Source organism: Pimephales promelas, chromosome 5, assembly GCF_988280905.1.
Source record: "Pimephales promelas chromosome 5, fPimPro1.hap1.1, whole genome shotgun sequence".
NCBI lineage: Eukaryota > Metazoa > Chordata > Actinopteri > Cypriniformes > Leuciscidae > Pimephales > Pimephales promelas.
Genome location: NC_142773.1, coordinates 13,794,093 through 13,813,111, shown reverse-complemented (window position 1 = coordinate 13,813,111; position 19,019 = coordinate 13,794,093). Strand labels below are relative to the sequence as shown.

Below are 19,019 nucleotides of genomic sequence, written 5' to 3'. Positions count from 1 at the left end.
TGATTTTGAAATAAAAATAGCGAGTGTTTGTGGTACAGCTCACGCAATGCAAACGCAGCATATGTGAAAGCACTTTAGCGCGTGCGGCTCCTGTACCGGATACGCACCGCAACACTCACCGCATACGCACTGTAAACGGAGTATGTGTGAAACGGGCGTTATGATTTTTTTTTTTATGCTGATATGCGTCACATAGGCGCTTTCTAACAAGTGGCTAAATGGGACTACAGAAGCTATGCTTATGCTTATAATTGTGCTATTATGAACTTTGCTACCTCAAACATTCTTGGAAAATGCTTTTAGTGAGTTGTCGGAAGCTAATGATTGTTGAAGTCGAGCGACTGCGGTGTAGTTCGTTTAAAGCCTACCTTTTGCTTTTTACTTCTGGCGACTGCATTATGCTTCAAAATTCACAAGTTGTGTTCATCTGTGAAAATTATATTGATGACATAACGTATAAGTGTCATACAATTTTGTTTATCACAGAACTTGTTTTTTGCAATAATCCAAAAGCACAAATGCTAAAGCATACTTTTTAACAAGGGTGGACACGAACTCAAACAAATTATATTTTATTACAAATTAGTATACTTTTTTCCAAAATTCTTCAAATCAAGGACTATTCCCCATAAAGCACATCCTAAAGTTAGACAGTTACATTCATGAAGCACACACACACACAATCAATCTTTAAAACAAGAAACTATGGATAAGTTTTTATAAATTACAATAAGTGGAAATGGTTCTTGGAACATCACATCATACCCAGTAGTCCACATCAATCCCAACTTATCGTCATAAAAAAATAACCATTTATTAGTATGCCAACACATTTGTGCCTCAGACATACTTTAATTCAATAGTGTTCCCCAACCACATGTATGAGGTACAAAACCGGTTTAGCAGCTTTTCTGAAGCTATATTGTGTTAGTAACTGAATTAAGCAGACAAATCCTGAGCAACATGACTTTAAACCAGACTGCGATGCCAAAATGTACACTTATGCTTTGGTCAAATACACCTCAGTTTAGCCTAGAGGCTCAAGTAACTATTAATGCTAGCACTCCCTTTCTTAGCATGTCAATGCTAAAACATAGAACTCTGCAAGTAAACATTTAAAAAAATACAAGTAATGTCTATTATATACCACTGCAACCCATTTTCCCAACTTAGTTAATTAGATAAGACTAAAGTTGTTTTACTGCCTGAAAACCACAGTTCTGGTAGCGCTAGCAGAAAACTGCTAGCCGCTTATGTAACATGTTCTCACCATAGCATCAAAATACAACAAGAGATTGTCCATCGTGGCTCATTGTCAACGGTTCTTTCATTATTTGTGAATTTGACAGTCATCAAATGAAATATGCTAACAAAAAAATGAAAATCACACAAATAAATAAAAATGGTTAGTTATACACATTTATACAAACAAATGTTGCCCTCTTGATACTTTCACCTACTTTGTTGTCTTGGTTGGTTTACCGCAATGACTGCAGCGTTACATGTGGTTACTGCTTGCTTTGGATGTTTACACACATTTAGGGAAATGACTGGTGTCTCTTCCACATACACACTCCCCTTACTGTATGATTTCAATACTGAAAGGATCTTCCACGTCTGTCCTTCAGAGTTTCGGTTTATTAGGAGGGTGTTGAAAGGGAAAGCTTCTGTACACCCAGAGGTCTGCCGAAGTGTGTTGCTAAGAGTGTAACATGGGAATGCAAAGCCCGGAGCCGTTAGTAGATGAGCCGCTCTCTCTCTGAACCCACCACCCTGTTGCGAGCAGCCATTGCTTTTGCTTTATTTACAGATGGGCCTGTGAAAAGAAAGAAACTTTTCAGAATTTCTTTCATCAAAACAAATCATTTTTCATGTTAAGCTTTGTGTGAATAAAGGAGTTAACATGATTATCATTCGGTTCAGAAGGCTTCAGAAATCGAAGGGCCTATAAAATGTTTTATTTATATTTATTTTATTAAAATTCATTTTTCTAACATTTTATTTGCTCTGGATTCTGCTATTATATATATATATATATATATATATATATATATATATATACAATTTTTCTCCATTCAGTTTAAATTGTTATATTTTTGTACTCAGTTTGTGTTTACATAATATATGTGGGTGCACTGTGTATAATTATTTTGTGTGTATATATATATATATATATGTATACACACATATATACACATGCATACATGCATGTGTGTGTATGTATTTGTGTATATATAAATAAATAAACATACACACACATGTACATTTAAGAAAAAATATATTTAAATTAATTATTCTACTAACATTTTATTTGTGCTGGATTCTGCTATTTTTTAGAATAAATAATAATAATAATAATAAAAAAGAAATATATATATATATATATATATATATATATATATATATATATATATATATATATATGTGCGTGTATACATGTATATATATTACATATATAATTTTTTTTCCATTCAGTTTTAAATGGTTGCATTTTTGTACTCAAAAATCATATTTCATTACTTAAAATCATGGAACTTCTACAATTTAACAAATTATTAAATGACAGTTTTAAAATCCCTTTCCCACCTAAAGTTGTTAAACACACTTGATTTAAAATGTAATACTTATAATTAGGGCTGTCAAACGATTAATCACATCCAAAATAAAAGTACACAATAAAATATATAAATATACAAAAATATATAAATATACAATAATATATATATATATATATATATATATATATATATATATATATATATATACACACACACACACACACACATACACACAATAGAATATAGCACCAAGAAATGTTTTATTCCAGAAATGAAATAGTTTGTTTTAATTTTTCTGCATTTATAATTTAATACCAATGTATTCTCAAAAATGATAGAAATCAAATCAATGCATGAAACATTATAACACTTTAAAAGACTAATCAAATTGCCAAGAATTGTAAAATTTTCATTTGATTTAACAAACAAAGTGGTGCACAACAGAGGTTTACTGTTACAATTAAAAGATGGAAGTTGTGTTAAACTTTAAGATCATAATTATCAATATTATTCCTACTACTTGAACTATATTCCTCTGTAAAATAGTAACAATATTAATAGTCACAATTTCTTCAAGTTAAACCAAACTTTTATTTTGACGGGTTGTCTTCGAGTTTCTGTTAGTTTAAATATTGGGTGAACGACTCCTTTTACGGCAAATTATGAATGTTAAAACGTTGTGATTTACCTGCATAACTGAGTAACACCGGCAGGAAGATGAGGCCGTGAGTGGCTCCTAGCAGGACTATTGCAAGAAACATGCGGAAGTAGAAAATCTGGAAGATCTGGGACTTGGACAGGGCGAGAATCAAGATCCCGCCAAATTTAGTGAGGGTGATGCCGCTAAAGACCTGCGGATCCAGATCAGCATGTCAGAATGTGCTTCACTGCACTCATTATGTAGTTTGGGTACGTTTGTGTAGCAGTAGGACACATGACTCACAGAGCTGCCCATGTGTGCCAGCGCCTCCTCCGCCCGCTCCACCCTCGAGCTCCTCGTACTGACAGAGAAAGCCCTCACTATATGACTGCAGAACTCCACGGATATGCCACAACTCTGCAAAAAAACAACAACAGCCCAGACATTTCTCCATAATTACGTGTGCAGAGATTTGATGGCACTGAAAAATCAAAACAAGCATTCAAAAATAAAGTGCTTCAACTATTGGGTTACACTTTATTTTAAGGTGTCAGTACTTAACATTGTAACTGAATAATATTAACTAAACACATGCACTTGCTATAGGGTTAGGGTAGGATTTGGTTGAGGGTTAGTTGCATGTGATTATGCATAATTTACTGTTATTACTATGGCAAGTACATGTAACAAGGACACAGTAAAATAAAGTGTTACCAAATACTGTATCAAAACGTCAACAGACGCACAAAACACTCTTTGTTCACTCACCATGACAAGGTTGACCAATGAGACAGCGTTGAGGCTGATGCTCCACAGCCACATGACTCCGAACATGTTGACCAGGATCATGGCAATGGTTAAGGACACCAGCACTGCCGACCACAGCTCGAAGCCCAAGAGCACCGTAGACACCACAAAGATGGCCAACAGTGACACACCAAGGTTAAAGGCAGTGTCGTGGACGATAGTGAGGTACTGTTCGTAGAAGACGTAGAATATACTGTCCATGCGGGAAAAAAGAAACATACAAATGAGTCTTTTTCTTTGGTTCAGTGAAGTTTTAAGTACTCTCATCAATGTTTTTTTAGCACTATTTTTAACTGCGTGTCTTTACTACATCCTGACGGTAGTTTGAAGTTTTATACAGTTTACAGGCGTAAACGGTTAGTCAATCTGGCTCTAAATGTGTTAGACAACTGACAATCCTAGTATTTATTACATAACAATAATAACTAGAAATGGTAAGGCCTTCAGAATTTTAGGTTTATGATACATTTGTACAATTTCACCACACTTTAGGGAAGTGGGTCACTAAGGATGATCTTTGCATTCCTGAACGTTCCATGTGACTTTGACTCAGCTGCTCTTTTTAAGCATTTGTTTAATAGTTAGTTTATAGATCCTCATTTCAGACTAGCACGGATCTCTTTACAAGTTTGTCTGAGGGGCTCAACAGTAAGGATAGTTTATCCTGATGACACACCAGCACAAATGCAATGCATCTTGGGTAAACTTAAACGACAGAGCAAGCCATCATCTCGTTCTCAAGGTGCGTTTACCTGTAAGGGAAGACGCGGTAACTCTTGTCATGCGGTGTGATGGTTTGCGTGATGTTGTCCGTAAGCTCTCGCACCATCTTCATGGCGTCGATGTAGTCAGCTGATGTTTTTAAGATGGTGTGATAGCTCATGAAGTATGTGGCGCCTACGTCAGTGCCGTTCTCTTTCAGCGCCACAGCAGTGCTGTACGCAGCATGACCGCTGCGCAGGAAAGAAAAGTGTCATTTTAAATTATTGTCTTGAAGAAAAACCCTGTTGTGAGTAATAACTGCAAGTATTTCACAAAAAAAGAATGAAAGTAAAAACATTACAGTTTTTAATGACAGTTTGTGAAAAAGCGAATGCTGCAGGTGCAGAAGTCTCAGTTGACCAAAACATCTGAATGTTTAAAAATAGGTCCTGGATATTACACAGAAGTATGAAGTGGAATATACAGTTGTGTATGTGAGAATCCAGTTTACTGCAACTAAACATTTAAATCATTTGCTAATTGTGCAAAAAATTACTCTGCTTACTGGTAAAACCCAATGCACCCTAAACCCTGAAAATCGCATACAATCAGCTTGTGATTTCAGCAAAAACTTTCAATTGGTGTGTACAATATACATCAGATGGTCATATGGGGGACATGTACTGGGATGGCAAATCTGATCAATAGAAACATGCAAACTTACCCTTTTCCACACTTGATATTTGGGTTGTCCGAGAGAAACATGGGGAGGAAGTGCATGAATTCGGTGCCATTAGGCCTCTGTTTTCCACTAGTTGTCATAGGTCTGCAGTGAACGCAGCTCTTATCCACCACTGATGGAAAATACAGAAATATATCAAGATACAGAGAAAAAGCTCAGTTACACTTTATTTCGATAGTCACTTTAGACATTCTACTATACTATAAGTAACTTTTCAACTACACGTCAACAAACGTCATTAGAGTATTAGTTGGCTGTGGTAGACTGTTAGGTTAGGAGAACAAGTTGACTTGTAGTTGCTAAATTACTTATAGTCAATTGAATGTCTGTTGGGGGACCAACAAAATAAAGTGTTAGCAGATATTAAGCAGACAGTCTCCTGATACTCTAATGATAGTTAGTTGACATGTAGCGGCAAAGTAACTTATAGTTAGTTGAATGTCTAAAGTGGACTATCAAAATAAAGTGTTACCAAAAGCTCAAATAAAAACTCGTCACCACCTTTTGTGTTCCACAGAAGTCATACAGGTTTGGAACTACATGAAGGTAGGCATGGGCGGTATCCAAATTTTCATACCGTCAAACCTCCTCCCTATTTTACCGCGGTATACGGTATTACCGCGTGACTAATTAAAAATTACGAGATAAGGCTCAGACGGCATCACACATGATGACACGTTCAACCAGAGAGTGTCGGTTCCAATAATGCATCTAAAAGCTGTCAATCAACTATTAGAAAACAGGAGATACACATTGTCTCACACCAGAGAATGTGAGCAGAGTGGTGGTATTTCCTCTAGAGAGGGCGGCGCATTTCTGAAGATCACGCGCAACGAGCTCTCGACGCGAGCCGAGTGGAGCCGAGATAAAATTATTTATTAATAAACTAGTGTTTTCTATGTCAGTTGCTGCAAAGATAAAGATTGCATTGACGATGCAAACTGGCATCTTCATGGTATGAAAACACGAATAAAGAGTAGCCTAATGCACACTTCATATGAATAATAGCAGAGAGCAGCCCATTTCTTTTAGCTTGTAATTGTTTTGTTTAAAAGTATAGACATTTCAAGCTTACATATATATATATATATACACTTCTCAGATCATTAAGACATGCATCTTATATGCCGAGTTTCAGTTCATGTATGAATCGCGCTCCAGTCACGCGTCGGCGCGTGTCCTGATTACTATCTTTGCTTTTTATTTATTAGCCTAATCCAGGCAATTCGTTGATGAAAAAAATAAAATAAATGAAGATGCAATTTATTCAAAACGAAATTCGTTTTAAAGAAAGGATTTCTACAAAACGTAATAGTCATAATCATGTCTGACTGACCCATTCCAAATGTTTTCCGATATTGCGCATTTTATGATCTTCTTAGTCATCTCATGAAGTTCCCTTTTCATAAAATCAACATACATAGAAAAACATCATATTATTAAAAAAATATGAAAGGAATACATTTTTTTTTTTCAAACCTAGCTTATATTTAAGCGTCACACGGTCCGTCCCGCTGTAGACTACATGCATGTGGCGTGCATGCGATGGTGGGGCACAATTTTCAAATAATAATCGAATAATACCAGGCAATCTTTAAATATTATTTTTGCTTGAAATGCCCATCCCTGCCAAACTGCAGAAGTCGTGTTCTTCTTCGAGACCAAGTCACTCGGTGCGCAAACTCGCAATCTTTGCCCTCTCTCCCCCACTCTCTCGTCACCACACGGTCACGTCATGAGAACCAGATATAAGCATTTTAGCCATTAAATAAATTGTATTTAAAACATTGCACTTATATAAGAGACAAGGATTCCTTGTCTCCTATTTAAGTGCATTGGTTTTTTTTTTCTGACGGTATGACGATATTGAAAATGATACCGTTGCTATTTTTAGATTCCGCGGTATACGATATTAACGTAATACCGCCCAAGCCTACATGAAGGCGAATAAGGCTGAGTTTCACACTTGGAAGGTTTGGTGTGATTGCTCTTTTAGGGCAGTTCATTTGACTTGAACTGAACTGAAGTGAAGTGCGAATGCTGCCAACGCTGCCTCTGAAAAGATGGGTCTCGGTCCAGTTCCAAATGAACTGTTGCAGTTTGAAAGAAATATGAATGCAACACGGATTAAAGCCATGTAAACGAACCAAAAAAGGACGTGATGTCAACATGCGACCCTAAAAAGGACAGAACGCTCAAGTAAACTTGTGTTTTTTCTCATCACAGATGCAAAGTTGTCCTTTACAGTTCAGTACGGGCATCAGAATCACATCTCTTCGCAGCAGATCTTCCTTTGTGTGTTTGACGGAGGGATTCCTGCTGCCGTTTTGACACTTTTTATAAGCTCTTCAAGGGTTCCCAGCTGGTCAAAATATCATCATACGTACATACAACGAACGAGTTAAAGCCAATACAGCATTGTTTTATATGTTCCATCGCAAAATATACATCATAAAAGTTGAAAATATTTATAAAAATATAAAAATATTTCCATTTTTTATCGTTATGTTCGGAGTTACGCTAAACGAACCAGGACTTCAATGTGTATTTTTTTTTTTGATCCAGACCAAAAGAACTGAACTAAAAGTGTCAACACATTCATTCACTCACTTTCTGCAGTGAACTATTCATTTTAAAAATGAATAAATAAATAAAATTTGATAACTCAAAATGCTTTGATTGTGATATGCACATACATTATGACAAACAATTCCCATTGGAATCTATTTGCAAAGAGTGAGTTCAAAGACCCAAGAACAGTGTGATCTGTGTAGTGGAAACTGATGTCAAATGCACAAAGGTCCTCTGGTCAAGGCTCTGTTGATTCGCTGGATAATGGTTTACCTGAAGCATTGCAGAAAGCTCCTGATGCGTTGTAATATCTGCAGCAGGACGACTGCGGCTTCACCCAGTCAAAGTAGTCATCCAGCCAGGACGATGGGACGTTGCTTATCTTAGTACTGAAATTGCGACACAGGATATTACTATATTGATCTGATAGAGGTTATTTAATAAACTGAAAGCACTTCCTGGGAATTTCCTACACTTAAAAGGAGTAATAACCCTACAAGAAATAAATGATTTGCTTTGTTTTGCTATAGTTAACTCTGAAATCATCACAAAAAAATATTTTGTTACGTGAAATTAAAATGTTAACTGAAACGTATAAATAAAAAAGGGTAAAACATTTCATTTCCGCTTTTTGCCAAGGCATTTAGTTTAAATTGATGTTCTAAAATAAACCAAAAATAAATAAAATCATAAACTACATTGGCATATATAAAACAACAAAAATGAAAAAATTAAGTTAAAATTAAAATTGAATATACTAAAATACAAACCAATTCCTAATATGAATACAATGATACTAAAACACTGGTGTATTGAAACTTTCCCTCACTTAAAAGGAGTCACTCACTAGTTCTTCAAGAGAGAAGCGGCATAAATTTGCTGGACTAGGGAGTCGTTGTTGCAGCCGACTCCGCCACACACCGCGTTCTGGCCCTCCGATGTTTTGTAGTCATGTCCATCCTCTACCACAAAGTAAACGGGCGGCCCGGTGTGCAGGTACTCACTCAGATTCCTAAAGTAATCCAACATATAGGAGTCCTGCAACAGGGAGACCAGGACGATTTGTATTCACAATGACCCCTTTCAGGTTCTTCAGAATGCAAATGTGTGTTAAAGGTCTGTCAACAATGTAAAGAATAGTATATATACGTACATCAGGCATGGACAAAGTCTGCTCAAGTCCAATCTCCACTTTATTAACAACGGCTATACTAAATGACAGCATTCCCACAAACACAGCAACCTGTAGATGAGAAACAAAAGACACTATTTATACATCATTGCCATGTTTAGCTAAACTGGTAGACCAATGTCCTTGGTTCAATTCCCATAAAATGCATACCGTGAGCCAAAAGTATGATAATACAATATATTAATGAGGTTTTACACCTACCACCAGGGGGCGCACCCAATCCTTTAAGATGAAAGGAGCGTATATCTTCTTAAAGAAACGGAACAGACAACCTTCCGATTTCTCTTGCGGTCCATCAGACAACTTTACACAGCACAATATATCTGTCCGATTTGCCTGGGGGAAAAACAAAAACAAGTCGGATATCTTAAATAATTATCAGACAATTCATACTCCGAAAAAATTTTGCGGAAAAATACAATGACATAAAAAGCTAACCATGCTACTTTCAAAAAAAAGTTTATTTGACAAATGCAATATGTTGTTGTGAATTAGAATTTTTATTGTCAAATCCACTCCATTATTTTACATTATGTTTCTAGTCACCAAGGATGATAACTATAACGACAGTTCTATAAGCTATTTAGTCATTATTAAGATATCATTTAAAAAAATTGCACTAAATATAAACGAACCGCAGAGTTCACACCACAACTATAACGATAACAGACCAAAAAAAGGATATCATTGAAACGATACCAGCTCATGAGTGGTAAAAACACTGACAGCCAATCAGAATCGATCCTGCTTTATGAGCTCCAGCATTTAAAGACGCAGGCGACGAAACTGCAGTGCGCGAGTAGAATAAACGGAACAATACTTTCTGCTGGTGCGGACGCTAATATAGTTATCTATATTGTTATCTTCATAGTCATCGTTCTTAAGGTGAACAGGCCTTAGAGAAATAGTTCACACATAAATTCACATTTACTAATTATTTAAAAATCACCCCATAGGCATCCAAGATGTATATGAGGCGTGAAATACACTACCGGTCAAAAGTTTTAGATCAGTAAGATTTTTTTATGTTTTTAAAAGAAGTCTCTTCTGCTCACCAAGGCTGCAATTATTTGATAAAAATACAAAAAAAAAACAGTAATATTGTGAAATATTATTACAATTTAAAACAGCGGTTTTCTATGTGAATATATAGTGAAGTGTAATTTATTCCTGTGATCAAAGCTGAATTTACAGCATCAGTGTCACATGATCCTACAGAAATTATTATAATATGATGCTCAAGAAACATTTATGATTATTATCCATGTTGAAAACAGTTTTTACATTTTTATTTCAGGATTCTTTAATGAATAGAAAGTTCAAAAAAACAGAATTGATCTGAAATGGAAAGCTTTTGTAACATTAATCACTACCATTCAAAAGTTTGGGGTCAGTAAGAATTTATTTTTTATTTTTGGGGGACAGAAATTAGAAAACACTTTTATTCATCAAGGATGAGTTAAATTGATCAAAAGTTACAGTAAAGACATTTATAATGTTAGAAAAGATTATATTTTAAATAAATGGTGTTCTTTTGAACTCTCTATTCATCACAGACAGAATTTTGGGGAGAAAAAAAAAATGGTACACGACTGTTTTCAACATTGAAAATAATATTTTATGTTTTTTGAGCATGATTTCTGAAGGAGAATGTGACACTGGAAACTGATGTGTGATCAGCAACAGTAATGATGTTGAAAATTCAGCTTTCAAATTTCTATTAAAATAGAAAACAGTCATTTTAAATTGTCATAATATTTCAAAATATTACTGTTTGTCATTTTTTTTTCATCAAATAAAGCAGCCTTGGTAAGCAGAAGAGACTTCATTTAAAAACATAAAAAATCTTAATGATCTAAAACTTTTGACCAGTAGTGTATAAACATTGGGAAAGCCACGTGTAATATGTAGGCAGCAAGAATTGTTTAAAAGTGTGGATAAAAAGCTCTGACCAAAACGAATGGTTGTTGCTGTATATTAGTATATGTTTCAGTGCATAAAAAATAAATACAATTGGTCCTTTCGTGTCTGTATCCGGCATGCAAGCTCCTCTTGTAAACAAATGGGGTGGTTCTTGCCGCCGATGTTACGTGTGACATTTCCAACGTCACTTGAGAGGTCCGTCTATTCCTTAAATTCTCCCACAGTTAGAACTGGTGTGAACTTTGACCTCTCACCTCTTGTCTCTGGATGTCCAGGCCCAGCAGAGACACAAAGCAGCTGATCTGCAGGAGGAAGTCAATAAAGACGGCCAGACCAGCGAACAGAGAGAACGTCCTCACCGCAGGCATGGTGGACAGAGCACCTGTGGACATGTAAACACACAAACTATAGGCATCTGGAAAGGGAAGTGAGAATCAAACTGGAACTATATCAGACTGGCTCCCTCAGTTTCTCTTTTTAAAAAGTTTCTCTTTTTCTCTTGCTTTTAATTCTCCCTGATTGTTAATTGATTATTTTTATTGTCCTGTGCATTAAACTTTCTGCTTTGTACAGCACTTTGGTCAGCCCTGGCTGTTTTTAAATGTGCTCTATTGTATTGTATTGTATCATACGATCCAACAATCATTTGTAAGCAGTAAAAGATTTAACTACAGGTTGACATGCCTAAAAAGAAAGCGACGGTCTCGGAGAAGGAAGAGAGGAACATGCTGGGAGCCACATCTCCGAGGATCCGGCCAATCTGATGATGAAGCTCTTCCTCCGGCATTCGCTCATCTCTCTGAAGAAAACAAAAGTCTATTATGAAGGCAAACAATCTCAACCATCAACAAGCTTACGAACGATGAAGTGGAACCAAACTTTTAGGAACTAAAAAATGTTTGCCCGGGTTATTTTAGAGCAATCAGTCAACCGACACCAACAAAACAACCACAGCACTTCTCAGAACGAGTCACGCTTGAGCCAACATCTGCTCTCAGGACATTTAGAGGTCCACGCACCTGGTAGGTTTGCACAATGATGAAGATGTTGTCCACACCCACGGCCAGCACGAGGAAGGGAATGACCTCAATGACGATGAGCGTGAGGGGGATGCCGATGTAGCTGAAGATACCCAGAGAACACGTCACTGAACTCAACACGATCAGGATACCAGCGATGCCCAGAGAGATCTTGGAGTCCACCTGTACCACACATAAAAAAAAAAGCACTATTTCAAATAAAACGATGAGAACGTGCAAGCACTCACATAGAAAGAACAGCCAAAGAAAAGAAAACCATAAATGCATGGCAGGGTTTTTAAAATTTAAATAGTCAACATTAAACCCAGGATAAATTGCTTCATGTTTTACATTGCTCATGTAACAATTGATCCTGGTTATTTATAAACGGACGCTTCACACTGTAGATTCCTAAACCCTGGGTTAATATTCTTATTTTGTGGCGTCGGTGTCATTGAATGGATCACTTGACTGGTTTGTGAAACCCCAGGTTAAAAGCTGTGCTAACCCCACTTCTAAAATACAAAGTGTGAAACATTTCTCTACCCGGGGTTAAAAGCAAAGTTAAGAACAACGATAACCTGGGATTAAAGGATTAGTTCATTTCAGAATTGATTTCCTGATGATTTTGATGATGAAGGTAGTAATGTCTGTCTTCAGTCAAAAAGTAATTATGGTTTTTGAGGTAAACTTTCCAGGATTTTTCTCCATATAGTGGACAATAGGAACTTACAGGTTAGAGGTCAAAATAAGGTGCGGCCCCTTTAAGAGCTGTGCGCTCCTTGTTGAACTGTCGGCGGTATTGTATTGTATGTGCCGTGTGCCTCGAACACCCCTTTTACGGTCTATGCGAACACCCCATGTATTCGGGTAATTCCTGTTTGATGCTAATTTTTAGCTTATTTTGTTTGAGTAACGAGTACACGAGTTCGATTTGGGAATAAAGTGCGAGTTGTGAGATGCCAATCACCTCCGTATAGCCTCTGCATGCAATAACTTCAGTTGTGTGCTATCCCTATTCTTCCTGAAGCAACGCATTAACTTTAGCCTATATCAGTTTCTTTGCGGGGACACCGCCTTCACCTGCCATCATGTCAATCGGCTCGCTTTCGGGTTGAGCTTTCCGCGACTGTGCAACTGGGTTATAGGTTGCCAGGTTGAGGTGACAAACGGGTTGAAATTGTAAATGGTCTGTGGATTGTGTGAATATAATGCATTTAATCAAATCAGGCAACTGGTCAACATTAGACAAACATATTGGTTCGATTATTCATAAAGGAGTTTGGGCCATGCAAATTACGGGAGTTTTCCGGGAGATATAACAAACCGGGAGGGGTCCGGAAGAAAGGGCTAAACGGGAGAAACCCGGGAAAAATGGGAGTGTTGATGTGAAGTCGTGGACGTGCAAGACGAGCATTTGTGGGTGTTTTTTTTTTATTTTTTTTAATTTTTTTAGAAAATGGCCGATCGTTTCACTAGATAAGACCCTTGTTCCACAGCTGGAATCTTGTAGAGCTCTTTGAAGCTGCACTGAAACTGCAATTTGGACCCTGGTTGTTTTACACATTGAAAAATCCTGGAATGTTTTCTGCAAAAAAAAAAAAACTTTTCTTTCTCGACTGAAGAAAGAAACACACGAACATCTTGGGTGAGTAAATCATCAGGAAATGTTTAATGAGAAGTGCAATCTGAAAAACCCTACTATGTTGCAAAGTATTAGCTAAGGGGAATTTATTCATTTGTTTATTAAAGTGTCACTGAAGATAAAGTTATGGTATATTCAATTGTCTGAAGAAATACAAAGTTTTAAAGCCCCTGATTTACTTAAAAAAAATTGGCGTGAGATCACTTTGGGAAAAAAAAAAATGTAATTTAGAATTCGTTTAGGCAGTAGAAACAGCTTGCTAATGTGAACTTCGCAAAACATGGACACTCAAGAGCTGCTTTATTGGAGAAATTGAAGTTGTATTTCTAATTTAAAGCGACACTGACAGTTTTTCAAGTTTAATACTGTTAAGCTGCTCACGTTCAAGCAGGAGTCTGTTGTACAAAGTGCTATATAAATCCAAATAACATGACCTGACTGAAGGGTTGAGCTGCAGAGCTGGTGCACACATCCACGCCAATGATAAGATTGTTTTTTCACTTCATTGTGCGTTTATTTTGTTATTGTATATTCATCTAAAGCTGTTATCGGCAGTGTGGGAGTTGTTGGGATGTTCGCTAACAGTTCATCTCTGCAAAGTTATTTCAAATTCTTTTTACCTTGAAGAACGAAATGAAGTTTGAGAATATCAGGGCTTTCACGCCGAATGGAGAGTTGTGAGGGTCTTACCAGCAAGGATCGGCAGCTATTGATGTGTCCCAGAGCCAGCGATATGTAGACAAACATGATGACGTAGCTGATCACGATGGTGGTGACATCACTGTTGCTCTCGCGGTCGATCTCATCCTCGATGCTGCGCTCCGAGCTGAACGAGATGGTCAGGTTGGGGTTGCTATAGTTCTTCACAAAGTCGATAAACCTGTGGAGGTATGAATAAAGTTACTCCTAAACGCTTGTTATATATTTTTTAATAGTAGTTGTTTTTTAATCACTAAATCTATTCATCCATAACATATAGTAGCTTAACACACTTACACTTTCTCCCACGCCAAAGCTTTGCCTAATTTTTCAGTGTCGTTCAGGTAGTTGTTGACAGGAAATGTGATCACTAGAGCTGTGGCATTGTTGTAGGCATTGTCTATGTATGAAAAAGGACAAAACAGAAAACAACATTATATACTGTAGACGCACATACAAGATATCCAGGTATTGTGGCATCACTCTGCTGTACACACACTGCAAAAATTTAATTAGTGACAACCACATTAAAACGTGGGACTGAATCTGAAATTGCAATGTTTGATATAGTGATAACCACAGCAAGGGATGGGACAAACAAATCTGCCATGTCAAAATAGATCTGTGCATTATGTCTTAAAGAGTATGTGCAATAGACCTGGTTTTCTTTTTTCGTTTTTCTTTCTTTGTTTTTCCATTTCATTAACTTGATTTAATCTTTTAATGCAATTTTTACTTAAATATAACAATATTTGAAGGCTACATGCTTGATTTAATGCGTTAGTATTGTAATTTTCAAACAGTAAAATAAAAACAATAGTTACAACAGCTATTGCTATAGTACCGAAAACCAGTATTGAAATTTTACCAGTACTGCTATGGAGTACCGACTAGTAAATATAATTATATTATATACACTTCAGTTTATAAGTTTGGTGTCAATTTAAAAAAAAAAAAAAAAAAAAGATTAGTACTTTTTTGCAAGGATGCATTTAATTGATTAAAAGTGACAGCAAAGTCAACTGATTTCATTAATAATAATAAAAACAATAATAAGAAATGTTACTTGAGCATCAAACCAGCATATTTGAATGGTTTTCTGAAGGATCATGAGACACTGAAGACTGGAATAATGATACTGAAAATTCAGCTTTGACCACAGGTATAAATTACATTTTAAAATATATTCACATAGAAAAGAGTTATTTTAAATTATAATACTGCAGTTCATAATTTTACTATTTCCCTATATTCTGATCAAATAATTAGCCTGGGAAAACCCAGCCAACTTCCGGCAAATTTAGATTTGCTCTGAAAGTTAGTCTGGCAGAGAGCTCATTCAAGCCCATTTCCAATCCGTCGAAATCGCGGCACCAATCAGAATCGTTGGGGCGGGCTTTACACGATGACGACAACGCTGGGATTTTGAAGCAGATTTTGTGGCTAACATTACAAAGATGGATGCCGTCGTCGAACATCACTCGTTTGAATCAGCTATCGCGTTTGTTTTAAGCGATTTGAACGTTTCCTTTTTGTTAAAAACCGAGCAAAGAACAACACTCGGAGATGTTTCTCCGCCGGCCACGCTCTGCATTCGTCATCTCCTTCATCACTCTGATTGGTTTTAGGTCTACCCGCAACGTCTGCTGGTGACGCCCCTCTGGAAATGATTTGTCTATAACGCTTTGAAAGACCATAACTCACTTACAACTGAGAATGGTCTAGTTTTAACCAGGCTCTCAAATAATTGTAAAAATAATAATAACTTTAAAACATTAAAAATATTCTCCAACCCCAATTTTTAAGTAAGGTATGTTACAAATTTAAAGTCTCCCTGTAGTCTAGTAGTTTGTGACATCAGAAACAGCAGTGATTTCAAACCGTGTTTTTGGTTCACTGCAGTTTAAAGGAGAAAATACTCAGCAATGGTGTTGACTTGAGAATTTGCACATGGTTGGCTTAAATAACATTAAAAACACCACAGACATTTAAAACTTGATTTTCAACACAGAGGGACTTTAAGATAACGGACATGTCTGTTCTTTTGTCTTTATGTTCAGTCCTGTCAAACTCACCCTCATATCCACCAAGAACAAGCCAGGGGAAAACTGGGCCACCATATGTACCCATGCAGGGGTCATGAAGGAGGCTTGTGTCATCCAGGGCCGTGGGAGAACTAGGACCAAAAGCAAAAGATAAGAGAGACTAAATCGAAGGCTAAATCCCAGAAACAATTTAGCATCCTCGTGTATATAATGGCAAACTATTCCAACTCAAACTTTCAGGGATAATGTTAATGACTGAACGAGTTGTCTGACACGTAATGTTGAAGTTGTGTGACCATAGTGTAATCCGATTAAAGCCTACGTTTAGCTTTTTACTTCTGCCGATTGCACTTTGTTAAAGTGCAAAATTCATTAAAGTTGTTCATTTGTGAAGATTATCATAATTAACAAAACATTAAGAATCATAAACTTTTGTTGGTCAAAGAGCTTATTTTCTGCGATAATCCGAAAGCTTATTGTTTTCGTCAAGGGAAACGGGGCGATGCTGTTCAGAGTTGACTTACAAAAATACATCACTATCAAACAAACCAGAAAAGCTCACCTGACACAATACAGAAAATGAGTTTGGTAGTTGAAGTAGATCTCGAACTCGTCCTTATTCACATGATCCAGGACTTCATGGCTGTTCTGGTAGTAGTTTAACACACTCAGGATGGTACAGTTGTCATTATAAGGAGCCAGTGGAGAAACACAGATGTCTTGAAGAGTCACTGTCTCTCCTTTATACTCAGCTGTTAGATTTGTTATTTCTGTCTGGAGATCCAACACCTACATGGAAACAGAGAGAATGATAGAGCAAAAACACTGAAAATATTAACAAAACATCAAATCTCCAAGGCTAATCGCTCAAATTTCATACATGTAACTTAAAGGTGCCATGTGTAAGAATTGAGGTTAAAAAAAAATCCAAAAAATGAGCTAAATGCATCAAAAGAATGAGAAGAAATAAGGTTGATGATGTCATAAAAAAATGACAAGTTATAGTGCTGCAGAGATATTAACCTGAATTAGCATGCTAAATTACTAGCCCCAGCCTGGCAGGTGTCATAATACCAGTTTCGGCCATGGGAGGCGGTATGCGGGCGGGCAACATAACCAACAGCCAAACTGCAATACACGAGTAACTCGCAGGGCTTGTGTGTACTTGAACCTGATGTCAGTCGTGTGGAAATACAGCCAATTACTACATTTCAGTTCAGGGAAGAGTTCAATAAATGATTGGTCGATATTATGCATGAGGAATACATTTTGGTAAGTTGTAGCATACTTTATCTTTCAACAGTGTTCGTGTTCTTTTACCATTAGCTAGTAGAGATGATCGGTTCACGTGCGTTAGGGATCTGTCGTGTAAAGCGCCAATACTGTATTTATTTTTTGAATTGCGTAATAAAATTGACAGAATCTGAGAGCTGAGATTTTTTTATATATCATAACTAACCTGCTATGTCTAATCTGTCGGTCTCCGTGTCCTTTTCTCATGGTGAATTCGTGAGAGTTGGCAGCTCTGAATGGCACTAGCTTAGTCAACATCAGGGAATGCTGTCTGTCAAATTAATTCAAACTGGCAATAAAAATGTAATATAAACAAAACGAATACCGTAAAACTTCAAATAATAGCCCGGACTTTTATTTTCCCATATCGTTGAACTGCATAGGCGTCTATGAGACGGCCTTTATAATTTAGTGTTGAGATGTTGTTCATTGTAGTGCTGTAGCGGCGCGTCGATGATTCGACGTCAAAATTGCGTCGACGTCATATTTTTGCGTCGACACTTCTTTATTTATTTATTTTTTGCATGTTCCTGGCGGTACAGCTTGCCACACTCACGTGGGAGACCGAAACATTGCAGAATAGAGGACGAAGACAACTAGAAGTGAATGTGCTATCCATTAAATGAATCACACACAGTAAACAAACCCTTAAGAAAAAAAATTTGCAATTTAGATGCGCAAACTGGGTGCTGGTGTGGTAAGACGTACAAGCTCGGGCAGATTCGGCTTGAAGTCGTTTCCGGACGCGGCGCCGGGTGCGCTGTTACAAAAAAAAAAGGCATACACACAGCCAGCCACAGTCTTCCTGGTCTTGCGCACCCAACGCGTCATTTTTGCCGTGCGCACATTCGCGCTCGTGCGGACGTGTCGAGTATAAACAAGGCATTACTCCGTGTCTCCGCGCTCTGATCAGTAGGTGCACAAACCTCTCCCGATTCATCTCCAACAGTAGCAGCCTCCGATCGCACCACTAACTCCGCCTCCGTTTCCCTCCTCAGCTGATATTAATATTTAAACATTCTCTATGATAAAAAATGTTTGTAAAAAATATTTTAATAACACGGTTTTGGCGGTTGTAGAGTTATAATGATGGTGTTAGACTAACATTAACATTAGACTAACGTTAGCCAGCTTATAGTATCTTGATTCAGTAAGCTAGTATTTATTTGAGATATTGTTTTTT

At 37.0% G+C, this 19,019-nt stretch overlaps 1 protein-coding gene across 1 annotated transcript in view; it reads right to left on the bottom strand.

The window, feature by feature from the left end:
• Positions 1-556: 556 nt before the first annotated feature.
• Positions 557-19,019, bottom strand: part of npc1 (Niemann-Pick disease, type C1) — a 33,624-nt gene continuing 15,161 nt past the window's right edge. The window contains exons 9-25 of the mRNA XM_039651885.2: positions 17,106-17,332; positions 16,574-16,674; positions 14,796-14,898; positions 14,490-14,679; positions 12,155-12,337; positions 11,820-11,934; positions 11,390-11,517; positions 9,414-9,548; positions 9,174-9,263; positions 8,868-9,058; positions 8,294-8,409; positions 5,432-5,561; positions 4,758-4,958; positions 3,967-4,198; positions 3,502-3,615; positions 3,247-3,409; positions 557-1,816 (exon numbers count right to left, since the gene is read on the bottom strand). Of these exons, the coding sequence (XP_039507819.2) occupies positions 1,737-1,816; positions 3,247-3,409; positions 3,502-3,615; positions 3,967-4,198; positions 4,758-4,958; positions 5,432-5,561; positions 8,294-8,409; positions 8,868-9,058; positions 9,174-9,263; positions 9,414-9,548; positions 11,390-11,517; positions 11,820-11,934; positions 12,155-12,337; positions 14,490-14,679; positions 14,796-14,898; positions 16,574-16,674; positions 17,106-17,332 (2,499 nt within the window). The 3' untranslated portion in view covers positions 557-1,736. The remainder of the gene's footprint in view (positions 1,817-3,246; positions 3,410-3,501; positions 3,616-3,966; positions 4,199-4,757; positions 4,959-5,431; positions 5,562-8,293; positions 8,410-8,867; positions 9,059-9,173; positions 9,264-9,413; positions 9,549-11,389; positions 11,518-11,819; positions 11,935-12,154; positions 12,338-14,489; positions 14,680-14,795; positions 14,899-16,573; positions 16,675-17,105; positions 17,333-19,019) is intronic.